This window comes from Eucalyptus grandis, chromosome 3 (genome assembly GCF_016545825.1).
Source record: "Eucalyptus grandis isolate ANBG69807.140 chromosome 3, ASM1654582v1, whole genome shotgun sequence".
In the NCBI taxonomy this organism is placed as follows: domain Eukaryota; kingdom Viridiplantae; phylum Streptophyta; class Magnoliopsida; order Myrtales; family Myrtaceae; genus Eucalyptus; species Eucalyptus grandis.
The window spans coordinates 68,615,997-68,638,666 of record NC_052614.1 but is presented as its reverse complement, the minus strand read 5'-3'; the positions used below and the strand labels follow the sequence as shown (position 1 = coordinate 68,638,666).

At 39.2% G+C, this 22,670-nt stretch overlaps 1 protein-coding gene and 1 pseudogene across 2 annotated transcripts; both read left to right on the top strand.

The window, feature by feature from the left end:
• Positions 1-245: 245 nt before the first annotated feature.
• LOC104440518 (heptahelical transmembrane protein 1-like) lies at positions 246-3,381 on the top strand. Of its 2 annotated transcripts, XM_039308196.1 has the most exons (5): positions 246-814; positions 967-1,059; positions 2,290-2,344; positions 2,430-3,042; positions 3,164-3,381. In XM_039308196.1, the coding sequence occupies exons 1-5, from the start codon at positions 507-509 to the stop codon at positions 3,190-3,192; spliced, it is 1,098 nt and encodes a 365-aa protein (XP_039164130.1). In that variant the 5' UTR covers positions 246-506; the 3' UTR covers positions 3,193-3,381. The 2 variants fall into 2 exon arrangements, with proteins under 2 accessions (XP_039164130.1, XP_039164129.1); XM_039308195.1 differs by having other exon boundaries at positions 2,430-3,381.
• An 8,224-nt stretch (positions 3,382-11,605) lies between these two features.
• LOC104440524 lies at positions 11,606-14,184 on the top strand (annotated as a pseudogene).
• Positions 14,185-22,670: the final 8,486 nt, after the last annotated feature.

Here is a 22,670-nt window from a genome sequence, read left to right as displayed (position 1 = left end):
CGGCGACTCTCGTCCCGTACTATCTCGACATGGCAGTAACTCGAATGACATCGAACAAATATATATATTGCGCGTGACGTTCTCACCGTGCCCCACTCCAATCAGCCCCCACCATCTCATTCATCCACATGGATTTCGTTACTTCCTCTGCCTTTCCCTTTCGTTCAAGCAATCCACCATTAGCGTCCTAATTAAATTAAAGAGACCGTCCCGTCCGCTAAAAAGGACAAGAAAACAGACCGCAGACCTCCTCTCCCCCCCGCCATATTTATGGATGACCTAACTGCCATCTCTCCCTCCCTCCCCTCCACGCCAAACCAAACTCCTCCTCCTCCTCATCCTTCTTTAAATGCTTCCACCCTACTTGGGTTAATGCTGCAGTCGCTCTTTCTCTCTGAACCACGCTCAAGAAACCCTTCCCTCTTGCTCGTTTCTTGATCCTTGCTTCGTGGGGTTGTCGCCCGTTGCTTGTATATCGTCGTCGGGACGGCGGTTCGTGGCAGACGATGAGTGCTGTCGAAGGAGAGACGGTCTGGAGGAGGAAGCCCGGGAGAGAAGCTGGGGATCGGAAGAGGCTCGACGCCATGTGCTGCTCTTCTTCTGATGATGGTGGCTGTGCGGGCGCCAAGGAGGGAGAGAAGGCTCGCGGTAGCCCGAAGAAGGCGAGGCGGTACGGGCTGGTGTCGTTCTGGGAGCTGCCGGATTACATGAAGGACAACGAGTTCATCCTCAGCCACTACCGCGCCGACTGGCCGCTCGCCGAGGCCGCCCGCAGCTTGTTCCGTTGGCACAACGAGACGCTTAACGTCTGGACGTAAGGATGAATGATGTGCTTTTAGTTCGACTTTTGTTTTTTTCATCCGGGCCCGTCTTTGTCCATATTTTCTTCTTGAGTTAATTTTTATCTTTTCTTTTTTTCGTGATTTGTCGTGATCTCTTTTGCGCTCTGTTTGTGATGGCGAGCAGGCATTTGATTGGGTTCCTGGTGTTTCTGGGACTGACGGTGGCAAATTTTGTGGACGTGCCTCAGGTGGCGGATCTTCTCGGCCTCTTCTCGTGGTGCGTTTTGTGTCATTCAATCCTATACTTGCGTGGACATTTTAGTGAGTCTCGGCAATATATAATCGAACATATAACTTCTGTCGGAGTGGGATTCATAGCTATACATATATAATGAGGAATTTGTCAGTAGCAGCTTGATCTGTGTTGATTGTCGTAGCTCAATTTCACTGTCTCGAGTGTAATCTGAGGTGAGGCTTGTTGGTGCAAGTTATAACACTTTAGAGAGCTTGCTAAATTGCTCCTTTGGTGAGGATGTTTTGAATTACCCTGTTTTCATCAAATCCTCCATAACCAGCTTAAAATTGTCGAATTTCACAGTCACAATCACCTAGATTTTAACTACCGGATTATTAGCAGAACGACACCTTTAATCTGTACAAGTCAATTTAGTATTGTGATATTCGTGGCTTGCTACCATAATGAGCAACCAGGCCATTTTCATAAGCCGACCATTCTTGCAACCGGCAACCAAAATTGCCATTAACCTTCATGTTCTTCTGGTGCTGTATTGAAATTGCAGGTGCCATAGATAAATAACTCAAGTTTGTGAAATTAAGTGCAGGCACATTAAATTAAACTCAGAAAGTTGGTTTCATAGGAATATACAAGGGTCGTGCTCGCCATGTTCATTGCTGTTAAATTTCAGGAGTAGTCGCCTGACAGTCGAGACAGTCTTTGTTCAAACAGCAAGTGCCAAATTAAGATGGATGGCAATGGTCACCTGTGATTTGTTACCATGATGGATAAAAGTATTAGTAGAAATTTCTGTTCCTTTCAAACAGAAATTAAAGATCCAATCCATTGGAAAATCTCTTCTCTGCTCCTGGTAATACAACATGGATTCAGTTCACTCTCAATGGATAATCGTTTTCCACAGTGTGTGTCAAGAAAAAGTTCACACGTGGTGCAGCTCATAATACACTATTGCAGAATGCTTTGAAAGTCGATTGCTGCTAAGATTTTCTGAACCAAATCATAGTGGTACATAGCTTTTATAGTAAAGAGGAGTACACTGGTTGTCAAATTGAATTTGAAAGTATCGGCTTGAGCAAGCTAGGTAGTTATTCAGTTAGTGCTCTGCCCATTCACTTTCACCATTTTGGCCTGCTCTCTCCCTCCGGCAGACAGGATTGAACCATTTTCTATAAATTGTGATCTGAAGATTAGACTCCGACTAGTATTTCCATAGATTATGCAATGGCTTGATATGCAAATCCACTTGTGCAGGTCAAACTCTACCAGTGCAGGAACTAATATATCTTATTCAAAGGAATTGCTTTTGGTGAGTGGGATGCCAACGGCGTTTCATTCTGAATTATGAAAAGAATACTCTCTTTTGAAGTATCAGATGCATCTAACACAAATAGTTTTCAGGGCACAAATTCTTTGGTGAACTTGAGTCAGATAACAGAAGAAGAAATGAAGGTTGGTTCACTCCAAGCGGCGGCGACACGGTGGCCATTCTTCGTCTTCTTAGGCGGATCCATGTTCTGCCTCCTCTCGAGCAGCATTTGCCACCTTTTCTCATGCCACTCACGCTGCTTGAACATCCAGCTGCTGCGGATGGACTATGTGGGTATCACGGTCATGATCATCACCTCATTTTTCCCCCAATCTACTACATTTTCCAGTGCGAGCCCCATTGGCAACTGATCTACCTTGGTGGAATAACGGCGATGGGGATGTTCACTGTCATGACACTGCTAACCCCTTCTCTTTCTTCTGGGAAATTCCGGGCATTTCGGGCAATGCTCTTCTCATCCATGGGGTTTTTCGGTATCGTACCTGCAATCCATGGCTGCATTGTGAATTGGAGCAATCCCCAGCGCTCAATCACGCTTGCTTATGAGTCGGCCATGGCGCTATCTTACATTGCAGGAACTTTTTTTTATGTTAGCAGGATTCCTGAGAGGCTAAAACCGGGTTGGTTCGACCTTGCTGGTCACAGCCATCAGATATTTCACGTCTTTGTGATCATGGGTGCCTTGGCTCATTATGGCGCTACTCTGTTGCTCTTACAGTGGTGAGATAGTGTTGGGTGCAATAGAACTGTGTAACAATACTAAAATTTGTCAAAATTTGATTTGTTTTGATTGAACAGAGTGTGAGCTATTTGCTGGGGGTTTGTGATATTCCATTGTTAGTGTGTGTACACCCCAAATCAAGAAGCCTCAAGAAGAGATGGCGCTCCATGATAGAGAAGATGCCTCCATTTGTAAAGAAGTGGAATGCTCACTGTATATGTTATGTTTTTCTCATTATCCATGGATGATTTGATTTACAATGTGATCATATGTGGGTAATAATCTTTTTCTGCTTTCATGTTATTTCGAGTTGTTTGCAAGATTGGTGCTTTATTTCTTCTACTATTACTTTTCCTTTTTCGCTGAAGAGTACTGCTACCGCCGCCTCCACCACCACCATGATAATAGTTTTTTTAACCGCTGTATCGTCCTCTGTACAAAAGAAAAAAAGCTAGAGCAGGAGGATGGTGAGTTATTTTGTACTTTGTGTGGTGACTGTTAAGAAGATAAATTATGAACCAATACAACATATATAAGTACTAAGAGTCTGCCCAATAGGGTTCGGAAAAAGCAACGGATGTAAGTAGATAAAATCTGCAGGCTTGGAACTTGCTTCAGCCCATTTGCAATCTTTGCATCTATCAAAGCTCTGAATAAAGAAAAAAAAAATTGTCTTCAAGAAGCATGAGCTGCGAAGAATTTCGAAGTCCAAGAATGAGCCGCTGTTAGTAAGAAAAGAAACTCAGACGATCTAATTTGCACTTTTAGTAAAGCTTCATTCCGGTAGTCATGCTGCTAAATCTCAAAAAAGAATCAGCTACCTTTTCTAAAGGATAGTTAACAGCCGATCTGGCTTTGCAAAATCAGCCATACGACATTTCATCGAAGTTAAAGTCCAAAAACGTTGGAGCACATTATCAAATTGTTTTACAAGCCATCGTAACCAAGCTCAAAGGGTCATGAAACGGAGGCAGTAAGTTCTACTAGTGAATCGTAAAGATTCCCAAAGAAAATCGAGAAGCACTTGTCAATCTGTGATAACAAGTCACATCCATACTTTTCTTTTTTAATGTTATTGTATCTGTCACCACAATGATCTTTCCTTCAATTCACAACCAAAATAAAATATAATGGTACTCATATCCAAATTTAGAGGAAAAGATGGAAAATACGATGATCCAATAGTTCAACATGCATAGTGGAGAATCAAGATGTGTAAAATGCTTGCAAGCACAAGCTCTGCTCGGGAAACAATGGGATATGCTTTCAAACAAAACAAATGCTAAGTTGAGACAGTAGGAGTTTAACTAGACAAAAATGGCAATGGAGAAAAATGATGACCCCAACGAATGCCACCATGTATGATCATGCGAAACTCAAGGAGGCATCTTTCAAGGACTCATCCTCACCACCGTTAACAGTTGATGGTGTTCTTGGATCATGATTTGAGCTATTACAACTTATTAATTATGATCCACGAGAGAGAGTTGTTGCCTTCGTAACTTGCTTTGTCAAAAATTCCAAATTGATTCTCTGTCTCGTGTGTTGCCTATTGAAAGTGTGTATAGTTATGTTAATCGTGGAGGAACCAGACTGGTGACTTGTTATCATAAAGGTCCAAGCTCTCTATATTACTTCAATTTGAGAATGTTTTTAGAATCGATCCCATCAAATGAATAAACGATATAATTAAGAGAGATATTTTGCTCAAATAATCAATATTTAGAGGAAGAGAGCTGTTGACACTTGAATTTTGATTAACAATCCAAATTTTTTTCTTGAAAAAAATACTGATATAAAAAAGAATGAAAGTAGATAATAATAAAAAATAATAAGACAGCCCAAAATCGGATAGCCATGATCGCGTGCACGAGAGAATCAGAGAGAATGAAGGAGAATCGATTCTTGCCCATAAATTTCACACCATTTCTTCTAGAACGCGGAGGTGGAATGATTTGCACCAGAAATTTGGCGTTGCTGTAAATACACATTTTCAAAAGAATTTGTGGAAAGGGGCTCACACAGAAGGCAAAGCAAAGAGAGAGCAAGAGAAAAACGCCTCTGCCCTTGTTGATGTCCACGGTTGGAGCAGAATGTTCTGCACGAATGGAGTTGAGTGTCCGAAATTGTAACGTGTTCGCTTTGATCTTTGCTTTGCTCTTCGTTTTTCCTTCTCCTCGCTTCTGTTCCCGTTGTTTACATGTACTGCATCGGCATAAAAATCCCTTTCTCATGGGTATTTTTTATGAGGAAAATGAGCGAGAGTCACTGATGTGCAAATTATCGTGTCTCTAGTAATGTACTTAATGCATGGCTTGCAATATTGAGATTCTGTCCTCAGTGATGGCCGAAAGTGGCAGTTCATTGGTGAACGTCAGAAGTGGTCTGAGATGGAGTCTCGTTTGAATCCTTAACGTGATAAATAGATGAATCCGGGGGTGACGGACATTAAGTGAGAAACTGCGGATGTTCAGGCAAAGAAATAGAAATAAAGAAGATAATGAAGACGGGAATAAAAAGAAGAAGAAGGGCATTAAAAGATGGGCTTAAACGCTGTCGTGTTCAAAATGGGTTTAATGAGGATCTGAACCCGTTTCAAATATATTTGGTTTCGACTGGACTATAGGGAATATTGGGCTTAATTCTATGGTTTGAGCCGAAAAAAAATTTAATTGAAGCATCTCAATACAATAAGCCCAGTAATCTGTGTCCGTGGTCTGGACCCGTGGGATTGCGAACTGCTGCCCATACTGGGATCGGGTCCAAGGGCCCAACCCGAGTTCCTGTTTACAGAAAATAAATAAATAATAAATAATAAAAAATTCCCAAAAAAAAATCAAAATTGGAAAATTGATTAGCGGAATGGGCCTTGATTAGGTTATTAGATTTCATTATTAGAATTAGTTTGGTTTCATTTAGACATTACATGCATGGTTTAGGATAATTCACGATTTTCTCTAGTATAGGTAAGGGAAAATTCGTTTTTTTAGGAAATTGAATTTGATTTGAAACAAGCTCATGGTGTTTCTACCCTGTGGCTTAATAACAAAGCTGTTTTATATTATTTGCTTGCTTTAGCTGAATGGTTTGGTTACCTTTTCTTTAAGGATTATAATAAATATTAATGAAAAACATTGCATAATTACCTATGGCACGAATGATAATCATTCTATTCTTGGGAACAATTTTTAGCTAAAAATAAAATTTTCTATTTTTAATCCCTAGACGAGTTTACGAGAAAAGTACGCATTTGATAATGACACAAATTTTCTGCTCCCCTAACAAAAATTCATTTGATAGACCTTAAATATCTTTCTTGCGAGTGGTGGTGGTGGATGGCTAATGGCGAGCAATGGCAAGGAGGCAGTGAGCGGGCGGGCGATGAAAAGAATTTGTATTTATCATTTTCTATTCCAAAAATAGAAAAATAGAAAACTTTACTTCTCATTTCTATTCCAAACATATTTTTAGGCTAAAATTTTTCCTGGAAATAGAAAATTGAAATTGTTTTACTAAATGGATTTTTTATTCCAAATCTATATCCAAGAACAAAAAAAAAGAAAAAGAAGGAAATACAGAGAAATATAATGGTTATCATTCACACCCCAGTAGGTGAGAACCTTAGAATTCATGATTTTGTAATAGACGAGAATTTTAGGATTCATAATTTTGTAAGAAGACTGCATTAGCACCTTAGTTGACAAATAATCAAGTTTAGTCACTGAAACTTAAGTTGATTAAGGATCATGGGTCAATAACTCGGGCATTTCCTTTGGAGAACTTAAGTTGATTAAGGATCATGGATCAATAACTCGGGCATTTCCTCTGATTTGTCATCTTCACTAATCTCACAAGTATCATTCACAAGGATCATCAGTATTATCACAGCCTTCTCATCTTATATCAGCCGCTGTTCTCACCAACATTCTGTTGCTCGATGATGATCTGTTGCTCCTGATAATAATCAAATCTTCTATCTTCTAGTCTTCCAAGTATATTGACTATTTTGACTCTATCAAGTTGCTCACCTTCATGGTTCTTAAAAGTTTTAGCGTATATTCTTGTTCTAGGCTTGTTTACAAGTGTGGTCTCTCCAAGCTTCAACAGACATCACAGTTTTATCATAACAACAGCTTGAGTTCGTCTGTTGATGACGAGTCAAGTCGGCAGACAGCAGCTTGGCTATTGAATATGGTCACGATCTCAGCGTGAACGCGGCAGAAGCATGACGACTGGCGACAATAACATGTAAGGCGAGCGCGTTGTCCGGTGAATGATGCGCTGAGTGTGCGGCTGGAACGGAGCTCACACTCCCGCGCTTGATACGTTGGTGCGGTTACGCAACGAGAGGACGTTCGTGGGGACAAAAATCAACGATGGCAACAGGGATTGCCGCTTTCTGGCCTAATTCGATGGCATGGTGGTGTCAGATGTCGTGAGATGATGGTGATCTTCCATGATGGTGACAATCCAGGGGGGTTAGTCTCCATTCCAAAAGAAAATTGCCGAGACAAAATTTAAAAAAAAAAAAAAGAATACGGCCATCTCTCTGCCCTCTCTGTCTTGGCCTCTCTCTGCATTATGTGTCCCTCGTGTCCTCTGCCAAGCGTTTTCTTTCCTTTTTATGGGGTTAAAGAGTAATGAAAATCCTATCTTGACTTTCCTTCTTAGGCCCATGGAATCGGTCCACCAATCTCCTCCGGTGATCTCTAGCACTCTATGGCTGAAATTTGCTTAAGAGAAGCATGGAAAGATTTCCTCGCTTGATTGGTCACTTTCCCTTTTGTGGAGGTCGTGACCTCAAGTATAAAGAAAATATACTTCTGATTTTCTTCCAAATTTCTTGTCCTCATGTACACAATCCATCTGTCCCTTTTCTCATATTAAGGGCAAGATTCATAGTCCCTCATTAGACCAAGCATATTCCTAACATATTTGCTCAATTTTGCACCATTTAGCAGCATGCGTCGGCCAAAAGCACTTTCCTACTCCTCGATTCGAATTCAAGCATGATAAAGCTGACTAAGATGAAATTAATTTGATGTGGACATGCTTTGTAATGTCTAAATGCCCAGATACAATGAAAAATCATGCAAAATTTTGTTTTGGGTTCAGAACAAGGTGATGGGAAAAGAAACGTGGGCTTGATAATTGATCCTATTGCATATGCTCTTAAAATTCAGCAGTAGAATTGAGATTATCCTCCAAGCAATATTGCATTCACAGTTGGATAAGCAGCACATGCCTTTCTTGTCAGATTGGAGCAATCCCAAGCGCCCAATCATTTATATTAGTAGGATCTTGTCTTGAGACGTTAAAACGGTTGGTTTGATGTTGCTGGTTGCAGCCATAAGGTATTTCACAAGTTGGGTAACATTTATAGAAATTTGTTAATGCTGGATTCATTTTGGTTGTGAACTAAACTATCCTCTCTCAATTCACAACAAAATTGAATCTCCTATCAGGACAATGAATACAATATGAACACTCCAAGAGTCAGGCATTCAAAATGCATAATAAACACTCAAATTGTTATAATCCTATTAAGTAAATGTTATCCAGTGTTTCGTCATATTTTCCATCTCAAAATGCTTAGAAGAACAATCTCTACTGAGCAAATCATGGGATAAGCTTACGGACAATCCTAAACAGCATGTACCAATAGTATGAGTTTACGTAGAGAAAAAGAACCACCCCAATGAATGCCATGACATATGATCCTACAAAACTCCACAAAATGCTTCTCTCCAAGTGTCATCCTCCTTGGTATGATAAAAAAGATGGTGATGTCCCTTGTTCCTGATTTGAGCCATCACAACTTCTTAATGGTGGTCCACAAAGAAGAAGATTACCTTCATAACTTGCTTCACCAAAAGTTCCAAATTGACATTTTGGTTCTGGTGTCCTGCCCGATAGGTTGTTGTGAGCCACATTAAAATCTGACAGCGCATAAAGCTTTGTTAATTGTGGAGGTAAGGGGCCGGTTAAGCTATTGTAGGATAGGTCCAAGCTCTCTATGCTCTTTAGATTGGCAAATGTATGTGGGACCAATCTTGTCAAATGATTGTGTGATAGATTCAATGCTCGAAGTTCAATGAAGTAGTCAAACTTTGGAGGAAGAAAGCCCGTCAAATTGTTTTGAGAGGGATCCATTCCCGACATGAGTTGTAGAATTTTGCCCTTATAAGATTCCAATCTCCTCTTTGTCATGAAGTCCACTTCTACCAGTGCATCCATAAAAGTATATGAGCTAGCTATAATTGTCCTTTCTATTAAAGGGAATTTTCCCTTATAGTCGCCTAGTTCCCAATGGACCACCCAAGTCTCAGTCGAATTAAACCTTGTCATATATGCCCAATAATTTCCAAATGTCAAATCTTTCAAACAAGAAGGAATTTTTCCAGAAATATGATTATTGGAGAGATCCAAAATGCTTATATTTTTCATCAAACATAGACCCAAAGGGATTTTGTGTCTTACCCCTAGTTAAATACCCTCTTAAAGTTCCTGAGATCCTTTGATATATCGATTTTGCAAAATTAACTTTTGATCCTTTGAAAGCCAACTTTTTCTAAATGGCAAATCTATCCTTAATTATGCATCACCAATGACTAAGAAATATGATAAACGGTAATTCAATTATTTGCAAATAAAAATAAAAATTGGATAATTCAACAAAAGCAAGGGACGAATCGTTTGAAAAATCGCTCTTTGAATTATTCGTGAAAATGACATCAGATAATGGTGATTTTGCATGAATGGTACGGTCTTCACTCGACATACATTCGCCACCTCTCGGAAAACCTAATAACTCATGCCCTATGCACAAGTCAAACTTAAAGATGATGATGCGATGAGATGGTCAAACATTGGCATGGCATGGCATGGCATATTCCAATGATAAGAAGAGGCCTTATTCCTTCATGGGTCAAACGTTGTGAATGCGTTAAATTCAACTCCGATTCATAGTAGATCCTATGAACGGTGGTCGGTCCACGTTGACCAGCTTCATCTGCATGAGACAATGTAGGTTAGGGGATCAGGGAACATTAATTCCCATATTTCCTACCAACCCAAAATATATACGGAAAATTTAATGGGTCGATGAAGTCATAATTTGCATTTAGTTAAGCCGAGTGTAGAGGGGCCAAGACAAGGTTTGTGCTCATAACGTAGGACAGCTCATGTTATCCGCATTGGAGGTTCATAAAATCACTATTGACAGCTAACCGATGAAAAAATAAAAGCTACTAAATGCGTTATCAAAGCGAGAAAGGCTCGCAATCTTTTTTACCGTAAGAAGGAGATGTAAGAATTAAGAGGTACATAATCCACTGCATAATGTGGCAATTATTCCGACCAAAAAAAAATGTGGCAACCATAACAATCGAGAAAAACTGCAAACAATTATATTTTAATTAAAAATATAATCGACATTGACTAAGTCTCCACATCAACAATTTTGATCAAAATTGGCCGAGATGACTAAAGTGATCAAAAAATTTAGTACTAAATTGTTACAATTGATGGGTTCAAGACTAAATTGGTAACTTGACAAAATGTTTAGAACTAAATTATAGCAATTGCAAGGTTTAGAATAATTTGGTCATGCTACAATAGATTTTGGATTTTTGAACAATTTTTTTTAATATCTTAATTAAAGATCTTTTCTTCATCTCGTGATGAAGCCTACACCCCAATAAAAACAGCTGTACAGTTCCCTCCATTTCATATAAGAGTGTTAATAGAACATTTTGAATGTGTAAGATGATTTAAATAGAGCAACATCAATAGACACATCATTTAAAGAAAATTCTTAACAAATGTCTCTTGACACTATCTCACCCATCATTTGACGTATGATTTATAACTATGGATGATAATCCACCATGCATTTTCTCTTCTTTCATTAAAAAAAAAAAAAAAAAATCATCCAACATTACATAAACACATCAATTCTTTCACCAAAATACATTCACTTTAGGTGCACTTTTTTCCATAAGCAATCACGTCGCAAAGCATGGCGACCCTCGTCCCATACTTTCTCGTCATGGCAGTAACTCGAATTACATCGAACAAATATATATATGGCGCGTGACGTTCTCATTGTGCCCCACTCCAATCGCCCCCCACCATCCCATTCATCCAAATGGATTTCGTTACTTCCTCTGCCTTTCCCTTTCGTTCAAGCAATCCACCATTAGCGTCCTAATTAAATTAACGAGACCGTTCCGTTCGCTACAAAGGACAAGAGAACAGACCGCAGACCTCCTCTCGCCCCCGCCATATTTATGGATGACCTAACCGCCATCTCTCCCTCCCTCCCCTCCACGCCAAACCAAACTCCTCCTCCTTCTTTAAATGCTTCCACCCCTATTTGGGTTGATGCTGCAGTCGCTCTTTCTCTCTGAAGCACGCTCAAGAAACCCTTCCTTCTTGCTCGTTTCTTGATCCTTGCTTCGTGGGGTTGTCGCCCATCGCTAGTATATTGTCGTCGGGGTGGCGGTTCGTGGCAGACAATGAGTGCTGGCGAAGGAGAGACGGTCTGGAGAGGAAGCCGGGAAGAGAAGCCTTGGATCGGAAGAGGCTCGATGCCATGTGCTGCTCTTCTTCTGGTGATGGTGCTCGCGAGAGCCGAAGAAGGCGAGGCGGTATGTGCTGGTGTCGTTCTGGGAGCTGCCGGAGTACATGAAGGACAGCGAGTTCATCCTCGGCCACTACCGCGCCAAATGGCCGCTCGCCGAGGCTGCCCGCAGCTTGTTCCGTTGACACAACGAGACGCTCAACGTCTGGACCTAAGGATGACTGACGTGTCTTTAGTTCGACTTGTTTCTTCATGCGGGGCCGTTCATATTTTCTTCTTGAGGTCATTTTTATCCCTATCTTTTTCTTTTTCTTTTTTTTGGGTGATTTGTGGTGATCTCTTCTGCGTTCTGTGAGATGGCGAGCAGGCATTTGATTGGGTTTCTGGTGTTTGTGGGATTGACGGTGGCCAATTTTGAGGGCGTGCCTCAGGTTGCGGATCTTCTCGGCCTATTCTCAAGGTGTGTTTTGTATTATTCACTCCTATACTAGCGTGCAGATTCTAGTGAGTGTCCATGATATTGAATGGAACACATAATTTCTGTCGGAGTGGGAATGATAGCCATACATATGTAGTGAGGAATTTGTCAGTAGCAGCTCGGGCTGTGTTGATTATCATACCTCGATTTCACTGTCTCAATTGTAATCTGAGATGAGGCTTGCAGGTGCGAGTTATAACTCACTAGAGAGCTTGCTGAATTGCTCATTTGGTGAGGATATTTGAATTACCCTGTTTTGATCAAATCCTCCATGACCAGCTTAAAATTGTCGAATTTCACAGCCACAGTCGATTAGATTTTTCTTACCTGTTTATCAGCAGGACGCCGCTCTTAGTCTGTATAAGTCAATGCAATATTGTGATATTTGTGGCGAGTTACCATACCGAGCAACCGGCCATTTTCATGAGCTGACCTTTCTTGCAATTGGCAACCAAAACTGCCATTAACCTTCATTTTCTTCTGGTGCTGTATCGAAATTGCAGGTGCTACAAATGAATAACTTGAGTTTGTGGCATTAAGTGCAGGCACATAGAATTAAACACAGAAAGTTTGTTTCATAGGAATATACAAGGGTCGTGTTCGCCATTTTCATTGCTGCTAAATTTCAGGATTAGTAGCCTACCAGTCAAGGCAGGCTTGCTCAAACAACAAGTGCAAAATTAAGATGGATAACAAGGGTCATCTGTGATTAGTTTCCATGATGGATCAAAGTATTAATAGATTTTTCCGTTCTTTTCAAACAGAAAGTAAAGATCCAATCCATTGCAAAATCTCTGTGTCCTCATAATACAACATGGATTCAGTCCACCTTCCATGGATAGTCATTTTCCACGAAAGAGCACTGTGTGTTGAGAAAAAGTTCACACATGGCGGACCTTATAATAAACTACAGTAGAATGCTCTGAAAGTTGACTGCTGCTAATATTTTCCAAACCAAATCATAGTGTTAAATAGCTTTTATAGTGAAGAGAAGTTCACAGGTTGTGAAATTGAATTTGAAAGTATCAGCTTAAGCAAGCTAGGTAGTTATTCAGTTAGTGCTCTGCCAATTCACTGTCACCATTTTGGCCTGCTCTCTCCCTCCCGCAGACGGGATTGAACCATTTTCTATAAATTGTTATTTGAAGATTGGACTCTGACTAGTATTTCCATAGATTATGCAATGGCTTGATATTGCAATCCACTTGTGCAGGACAAACTCCACTAGTGCGGGAATTAATATCTCTTACTCAAAGGAATTGCTTTTGGCGAGTGCCGTGCCAACGGTGTTTCATTCAACTTATGAAAAGAATGTTGTCTTTCGATCTCTCCAGATGCATCTAACACAATTAGTTTTCAGGGTACAAATTCTTTGGTGAACTTGAATCAGATAACAGAAGAAGAAATGAAGGTTGGTTCCTCCAGCCAGCTGCGACACGGTGACCGTTCTTCGTCTTCTTAGGCGGATCCATGTTCTGCCTCCTCTCGAGCAGCATTTGCCACCTTTTCTCATGCCACTCACACTGCTTGAACATCCAACTGCTACGGATGGACTACGTCGGCATCACGGTCATGATCATCACCTCATTCTTCCCTCCAATCTACTACATTTTCCAGTGCGAGCCCCATTGGCAACTAATCTACCTTGGTGGAATAACGGCGATGGGGATGTTCACTGTTGTGACATTGCTGGCCCCTTCTCTTTCTTCTGGGAAATTCCGGGCATTTCGAGCGATTCGTCCATGGGGTTTTTTGGTATCGTACCTGCGATTCATGCCTGTATTGTGAATTGGAGCAATCCCCAACGCCCGATCACGCTCGTTTATGAGTCGGCCATGGCACTATCTTACATTACAGGTACTTTGTTTTCTGTTAGCAGGATTCCTGAGAGGCTAAAACCAGGTTGGTTCGACCTTGCTGGCCATAGCCATCAGATATTTCACGTCTTTGTGATCATGGGCGCATTAGCTCATTATGTCGCTACTCTCTTGCTCTTACAGTGGCGAGATAGAGTCGGGTGCGATAGAACTATGTAACAATACTAAAATTTATCGAAATTCAATTCATTTTGATTGAACCAGGTGGGAGCTACTTGCTGGGGTTTCGTGATATTACGTTGTTGGTGTGTGTACACCCCAAATCAAGAAGCCTCAAGAAGAAATGGCGCTCCATGATAGAGGAGACACCTTTATTCATAAAGAAGTGAAATGCTTATTGTATTCGTTATGTTATTCTCATTTTCCACGGATGATTTGATTTTACAATGTGATCATATGTGGGTAATAATATTTTCTGCTTTCATCTAATTTTTAAGCTGTTTGTAAGATTGTTGCTTCATAATTTTAGTTCATCTACTATTAGTTTTCCTTTTCTTTTAAAGGAGTACTGGTACCACGAGAGTAGTTTGTTAACCATTTTATCGTCCTCTATACGAAAGAGAAAAAGCTAGAGCAGGAGGATGGTGAATTATTTTGTACTTTGTGTCGTGAAATTTTAGAAGTCAAGTCATGGACCAATACAACATAGATATAGTAAGGGTCTACCTAATAGGATTCGGGAAAAAGCAACAGATGTAAGCAAATAGAATATGCAGACATGGAACTTGCTTTAGCCCATTTGCAATCTATGCAATTATCAAAGCTCTGTGATAAAATAAAATAAAAAATGTCCGAAAGAAACGCAAGCTATGAAGAGTTTGGAAGTCCAAGAAGGAGCCGTTGCTAGTAAGAGAAGAAGCTCAGATGATCTAAGTTGTGCCTTTAGCGAAGGTTCATGCCAGCAGTTATGCTGCTAAATTTCAAAGAAGAATTGGCTACGTATTGGCAAAGACAGTTAGCAGCCTATTTGGCTTCGCAAAATTTGCCACTTCTATGGCACTTGCCACGTGTGTATCGTAGGACATGTCATCGAAGTTAAGTACAAAAACGTTGGAACACATTATCAAATTGTTTTACGATTTGTAGTAACCAAGTTCAAAGGATCATGAAAAGTGAGACGGTAAGTTATACTAGTGTACTGTAGAAATTTCCAAGGAAAATCAGAGTGGCAGCGGTCAATCTATTGACACATTATCCCAACGATGCCATCACATACTTAAAATGCTTGCAAGCCACTTCTATGGTACTCGGGTGTACCATACGACATGTCATCGAAGTCCAAAAATGTTGAAACACGTTATCAAATTGTTTTACGATTTGTAGTAACCAAGTTCAAAGGGTCATGAAACGGGAGGCAGTAAGGTCTACCAAGTGTACTGTGGAAAGTCCCAAGGAAAATCAGAGCAGCACCGGTCAATCTGTGATAACATGTCGCGGCCCCAACTTCTCTTTCTTATGGCTATTGTAGATCATAATGATTTTTCTAGAGTAAAATCAAAAAAGAAAATCTGATGGTATTCATATCCAAATTTATAGGAAAAGATTGGACAAAATGACGATCCAACGGTTTAACATGTGCAGTGGAGAATCAAGATGCTTAAAATGCTTGCGAGCACAAGCTCTACTTGGGAAACAATGGGATGTGCTTATAGACAAAACCAAATTAAAATCTTCTTATATTCAAATTAGCAGGACAAGGATTACAATACAAACACTCCAGGAGTCAACTCAAATGTTTACTATCCTATTACATAAAGGTTCTCCATTGTTTCATCATATTTTTCCATCTCAAAATTCTTAGAAGAATAATCTCTACTGTAGAAACGATCGAATAAGCTTACAAACAAGCTCGAACAACACGCATTGATAATACGAGTTTAGGTAGAGAAAAAGAACTACCCCAAGGAATGCTGCGACATATGATCCTGCAAAACTCCACAAAAAGGCTTCTCTCTAGTAATCACAGCTCATTAATGGTGTTCCACAAAGAAGAGGATTACCTTCATAACTTGCTTCATCAAAAGTTCCAAATTGATTTTTTTGGTCTGGTGTCTTGCCTGACAAGTTGTTATGACCCACTCTAAATTCTGACAGGGCATAGAGCTCTGTTAGTTGTGGAGGGATGGGACCAGTTAAGCTATTGTAAGATAGGTCCAAGCTCTCTACATTCTTCAAATTGGAAAACGTTTTCGGGATCAGTCCAGTCAAATGATTGTGTGACAGGTTCAAGGCTTTGAGTTCACTCAAGTGGCCAACCTCTGGAGGAATAAAGCCCGTCAAATTGTTCTGTGAGAGATCAATTCCTGACATTAGTATTAGAATGTTGCCCTTATAAGATTCCACCCTTTTCTTTGTCCTAAAACTTACTTCTTCTAAAACATATCTGAAACCTTGGCCAGAATCTGCCCAATCGCACAAGGTAGCAGATAAGTTTGGAGATATTCTATTGTTTCCAAATGTCAAATCTTTCAAACAAGGAGGAATTTTTCCAGAAAGATTATTATTTGAGAGATCCAATATGGTCATGTTTTTCAACATACATAGATTTAGAGGGATTGATCCTTCAAAATTGTTTCCTTGTAGTAGAAGAACCTTCAAGTTCGAAAGTGAACCAATCCAATTGGGGACCTCACTTGACAATGAATTGTGTCTCAAATCCAATGTGACAATCAATGAAGCTCTAGAAAGAAAATCAGGAAAATGCCCAGCGAGTGTATCATTTGCTAAATGCAAGAACCTGATAACTGAAACATTGGAACAAGGAGGTATATTTGGCCCAATATTGTTACTTGAAAGGTCTAACAGAAGGAGATTATGTAAGTTGCAAAAGCTCAATGGTAAAGGACCTCCCAATAAATTATTGGACAGCGTAAGCACTCTCATGTATCGGATATCTCCAACCCAATTGGGAAGTGTTCCAGATAGGGAATTATTATTTACATCCAAAACTTGCAAGTAGGGGCTATTTAAGATGCCAGGCAATATGTCTCCTATGAAACAATTGTTTTCCAGATACAAATATTGCAAATTGCTCAAGTTAGAATTCCTTGGTAGCATTTGGCCTTGCAATTTGTTACTTGAAAGTATCAATTCAAAAAGTGACGTACAATTGTTAGCCAGTGTCTCTGGTATCTCTCCCGTGAAGCCATTATTTGACAAGTCCAATGTTTGAAGCCCTTTCATATTGCCTATTGCCCATTGAGGAAGGGATTCTACCTTTTAATAAGTTGTTTGATAAATTCAAGTTTATCAAATTCGGGAGGATAGAACCAATCCAAGATGGAAGCTCACTATCCATATGATTAGCGGACACATCCATCGAGCTCATGTTGACAAGAGTCAAATTGGAAGGCAAATGAAAAGCACCTGATAAATTGTTGCCTCCGAGTTGTAAGTACTCAAGATTTACATTGTTGTCCAATAGCCAATGCGGGAAATTTCCTGTCATTCCATTGTGGCTGAGTTCAAGCCATCTCAAGTCATGTTGTTCTTTTAGAAAGTTGGGAATTATGCCATTTGCATCTTTGTTGAGCACGCAATTTGGTAAATAGAACTCCTTCAATTGAAATGAAGGAAACCAAGTGGGCTCTTCCGTATTTACTTCCAATCAATTATGGTTGTCATAAAGGCTAAATACCTCAAGGTTAGAATTATTAGCTAGGGAAGCAAGCGAAAGTGAGCCTTCAAAAGCATTTCCAGAAAAGGAAATATATTCAAGTGACTTGAGATTATAGAGGAGACATGAAGGAATGGCCCGTTAAAGTTGTTTCCTTCAACATCAAACTTATGGAGGGAGGTCAAATTGCATAAGCATGGAGGAAGAGCACCCCAAAAATTATTATAACTAATATCCAACTCTTCAAGGTTCCTCAATCTACATAAGCCTGTTGAAGTGGACACTGAAACTATGAGTATCATCACTAAATTGTACGTTGTATGATGGTTTTGTCGAGAATGGAGGATAGAAAGAGTACGCAATCTAATATCAAAAAATACAAATAGAAAATTTGGTAAGATGGAGATTTGGAGCGGAGTCCCATCACCACAATGCTTCATTTCCACTATTCTTTACATTTCATTAATTAGAACAAAAAAGGAGGGGCTTGATTTCTTCAGGCATTTTGACAAATTTTGAATTGGATTTGAAATGATGTCTAAAGTTGATATTATCCCTAGATTTAAGGCATAATTATATGGGCAGCATCTAAAAGGATTGTGCAATCTTGTACTTTTCAGAAGACGATTCAATGTGATCCTCCATTGCGTGCGGCGTGAGATCACATCCTTTATTGGCCGACGCGTTTGCCAAGTGAGCAGTGGAGGTCCCCCAACATCATGTGGACTTGCATTTCACTTTTTTTCCCCTTTTTTCCTTTTTTTTTTTTTTTGTGCTTACGTTTTCTTTTTTTCCATTTTAGTTTCTTCTTCTTCTTCCTTGCACTTCCATTTTTTTTTTTTTAATTGTGCTTACTTTTTCTTTTTTTTGCAATTCATTTATTATACTTTTATAAATTATTCTTTAGATAAGCTATATTTAGAAAAAAAAATGTCCTTAATATGATCCATATCATTTGATAACATATTTGAAAATTCAAATTCTTTAACAATTTTTCAAATTTATACTCAATCAGACATAAAAAATTGAGACTGACAAAGCAACTATTTACGTGGCTGGTGCTTTATAGGGACATATGTTTATTGGTAAAGATATTTTTACATGTATTTATCCTTTTTCATTATTAGTGTTAGTGACTTTTGCATATGTATCATTTGGGGATGTTACTCATTAGGTATGAAATACATCAACTAAAAATATTCGCTAGATTGGACAAATAAAACGTGGGAGAAAAGTTTAAACTGAAAACTCTAGCTAAATAGATGTACAACAGTGCAATAAGATAAGAGTAATACTATTATCTTCTTCACAAATTCAATTTAATTTTTATTATAATCATGTGGATTCCTTATTAATGTCATAGTCTTTAAATATGATTATCATTCAACTAAGTCAAAACTTGAGATTATTTTCTCATTATCCTTGAGTTAAATTTTTGTGAATTATACGATTGAAACCAAAATTGAGTAAAACTTATTTCTCTTTATCTTCTTCTTCTTTTTTTCGTAAATCAATTTCAAATTAAGTGGACTTTGTATAATTTTTATTTTTTTTTTACATTGCTTCGAATGAAATAAACTATTTCAGATAGGTGAATTTTAGATGAAGAGAAGCTAAAAAAAAAAACTGTAAATATTTGTGTGTGATGTAAGTTAATTTTTTTATGTTTAAGGAATTAATGTTATTATGGCATATAAACTTAGAGAGTATTAAATAAAAAAATATTTCAGATATTAAGGAAAATAAGAAATAAAATAAGCTGCCATTCACATTATTTTAATTCAATATTTGACTAAAAAATATTAAAAAATATGAATATTATTCAAAATAAGATATATTCAATTTAAATTTTAGATTACATGAGTAAATAAAATATTCTATTCATGTAATAAGCCATATATTCCCACTCTTTAATTTGTCCCCAAAACCTTTAAATTTTACATTTTGGAACTATAATAGAGATTACGTTGTTCATGGTATTGTCTGTTAGTTCACTTTTTGATTCCATGTGGCAAATTTTTCTCCGCAATTTATGCTCATGTCAATTACATATATGAGTGAAGTGACATGTGTGGAGTAAACTTACATGAAATGGTTGAATTTTATATTTTGAGATATATTGTCTTTACTTGCTTTTTTTCAAATTTTTATAATGAATGAGAGATAAAAGTTGAAAAAGATAAATGCCAGAAAAGATTTTGGGCTTTGTCGTTATACTTAAAGTCTAAACTTAAACTCAATAAAGATAAAAAAAAAAAATTTGATGACAAATTAATAAGACAATGCCTATAAGTTGAATTGAAATGTCACATGATGAGCATATGAACGAGCATAGCTCCGACTTTAACTATACATAAAATTGGTAGATTAGTGAAAGCTCACTTATTAAGTGAAATTTGTTCAAATAAGAGACAAAATCTTCAACGACAAACCAAAAAGGTCGAACTTATTTGCCAAGTAAATTAAAGCTAAATTTGGAATGATAAGTAGAATATATTTAAATAGTATATGTTATAGAGTTAATTTTTAGATTACATGAATAAGTTATTTCAATATATTTTATCTTTATCTACAATGTGCATATTTATCCTAAAGAGCTAAAATTTCAAGAATAATAGATCGATCATGTCATGACCTTCTCGAGCCCTCTTGTGAGGCACACGATGATTGATGGCTTGCTAAGTCTAAATTTAGCCCAAACTCTCATAAGCCAACTAATTCGTGACTTATGGTTCAGCTTTTAATATATGTCATTTTTATTTAGAGTCACTAAAGGAGAAATTAGGATTGATGACTTGATTACACTAGTTAATCAATCAATGCCATTTCGATACTTAATCTTAGTTTAAATCTTAGAAGTTTGATTCTTTTGAATGACTTTTCATGCATTTTTTTGTTTTTTTTAGAAAAACTACTGAAAAACTATTTTTAAAGCTTTTTCTAATTTTTGGAAAAAATAAAACATTTTCGGAATTATTTTTATTTTTAAATATTAAAATAATAATAGAATATTATAATACAAACAGCCGGACCCGGGTCGGATATCCAAACCCGATCCGGTCAAGGCTGACTAGGCCAGCGACCGGACTGGTCTCAATTATTGAGCCTGGTCCCGCGATCGGCCCAAGGGAACAAAATGGGCAAAAAAGGAGAGCCCAGCCTGTGCTTGAACTAAAAAAAAAAAAAGCCCTACATCGCCCAAGCCCGTGCACACCCGGCCCGTGAGAAAAAAAGAAACGTGCCCGAGCCAGTTGAACCCGCGACCCGGGAATGATGTGGACCCGACCCGACTCGAGCTCTCCGCTACATCCGTGCTTTCTTCTTCCTTGGACCTCACCGAGAGCTCCTTCTTCTCGGTGTTTCGCCGGAACAGCCCGCCCTCCACCCGTAGACCATGCTCCAGTGACGCTCGCACGCGTCGACCTCGACTAAAAAATGGAGGCAGTGATGGCCAAGGATAAGACGACACAATAAACCAACGATCTCAGAGACAAGCACTCTCAAGACAAGCTCAGATCTGGTTTAGACATTTTGTCGAGCGAGTAGTGCGCGCAACTGGGACGGGCGACTCTCGGCTGGAATGGGATCGAAACTGGTGCCGGCGCTCTCAACACAAACTAGAACACGCGTGATGGCGTGACGAGGGATGGCCAGTGGCCAGTGCTCGCGTGAACCAGACGGCCACGATCTCCGACTCAACATGCCCAAAAAAGGGGACGGAATAGGGTCGGGGGAGGCTCACTGGTTTGGCTAGGGAGCGTCGGCTGGGCAGGGTTGTCGGATGGAGCTCGCACATGGCCGAGGTGTTGGCTGAAGCCCTCTCGCTCGGATCTCCTCCGATTTCACTCTTGGCCGACTTCTCTCTCTGCTTCAGCCTCTCCGATCCCCCTTTCTTCGACCACTGCCCTCGGTCCCCCTCAAAGATGCCCTTTTTTTTTTTTTTTTCGGATTTCCCTCCTCCTCCTCCTCCTCCTTCAATCGAGCTCGTGGCCCCCTATTTATAGGCGAGGAGCCCGGTCGACGGAGGTGCTCCGACTGCCAGTCCTTGGCACCGACCAGGCCCTCTCTTGGCCGAGCCGACTTTCCCTCACCATCCACTCCGCAGCAGGCCTAGCTCTGCGCCTCCTCTCTCCTGCACCGTCTCCTACCTACTCCACCCTTAGTTGCTTCTGCTCCACAGTGTCCTCGGTGGCGTGCAGCAGAGGAGGAAGAGAGAAGGGAGAGAGAGGGCTGGGCCGAGGGGGAATCTAGGGTAAGCCAGGCTTGGCCCGTGCCCCCGGGGGGGGTGGGGCTAAAGGGGCTGGGGCGAAAGCCCAGCCCCTAAGCTCCTTTTTAGCCCTTTCTTTAAAAAAAAAAATTATTTTTTTATTTTTTTTATTTATCTGAAATAAGGTAAAATAAGGGAAAATAAAATAAAAATAAAGCTCAGTAGATGTGCAAAATCCTTACCTTGATAGGGCTAAATTAGTTAGGGTTGAATTGGCTCCTAATATTTTATGTAATTTAATTCTAAATATTTAGTCAAAATTGAGGTATCAACAATCATTTATAACTTAATAGCCAAATGCATCCCATGAGGCAAGTTTTTGCCGCAATTTATAACCGCATGGCAATCACATATATTAGTTAAGTGGCATTTGTGGAGTAAACTTAAATTGGACGTTAAATTTAATATTTCAAGATACATTATCTTTGTTCATTTTTTTTTTTTCAAATATACAATCAATGAGTAATAAAGGTTGAAAAAGATGAGTGTTGGAAAAAAAAAATTTCGAGGTGCTTTTCTTTTTACTTATATTTAACTCAATAAATATTAAAGCTTGTTGATGACAAATCAATAAGCCAATGCTTCTAAGTCGAAGTGAAGTATCATATGTTGAGCATAGGAGCGAACGTAGCTCTGACTTTAACAATATACATATAAAATTGATAGATAAGGGAAAGCCTACTTATTTGTCCAAATAAGAGATAATATCTTCAATGACAAACCAAGAAGATAAATACTTATTTACTAAGTTTAATCATGTGA

What these genes read in the sequence shown, in the direction of transcription:
- LOC104440518 (XM_039308195.1), top strand. Translation starts at nt 507, where the DNA reads ATGAGTGCTGTCGAAGGAGAGACGGTCTGGAGGAGGAAGCCCGGGAGA. An exon ending in GAGACGCTTAACGTCTGGAC is followed by an intron (nt 815 to 966) that starts GTAAGGATGAAT and finishes GATGGCGAGCAG; the next exon opens with GCATTTGATTGGGTTCCTGG. An exon ending in ATTCAAAGGAATTGCTTTTG is followed by an intron (nt 2,345 to 2,429) that starts GTGAGTGGGATG and finishes TAACACAAATAG; the next exon opens with TTTTCAGGGCACAAATTCTT.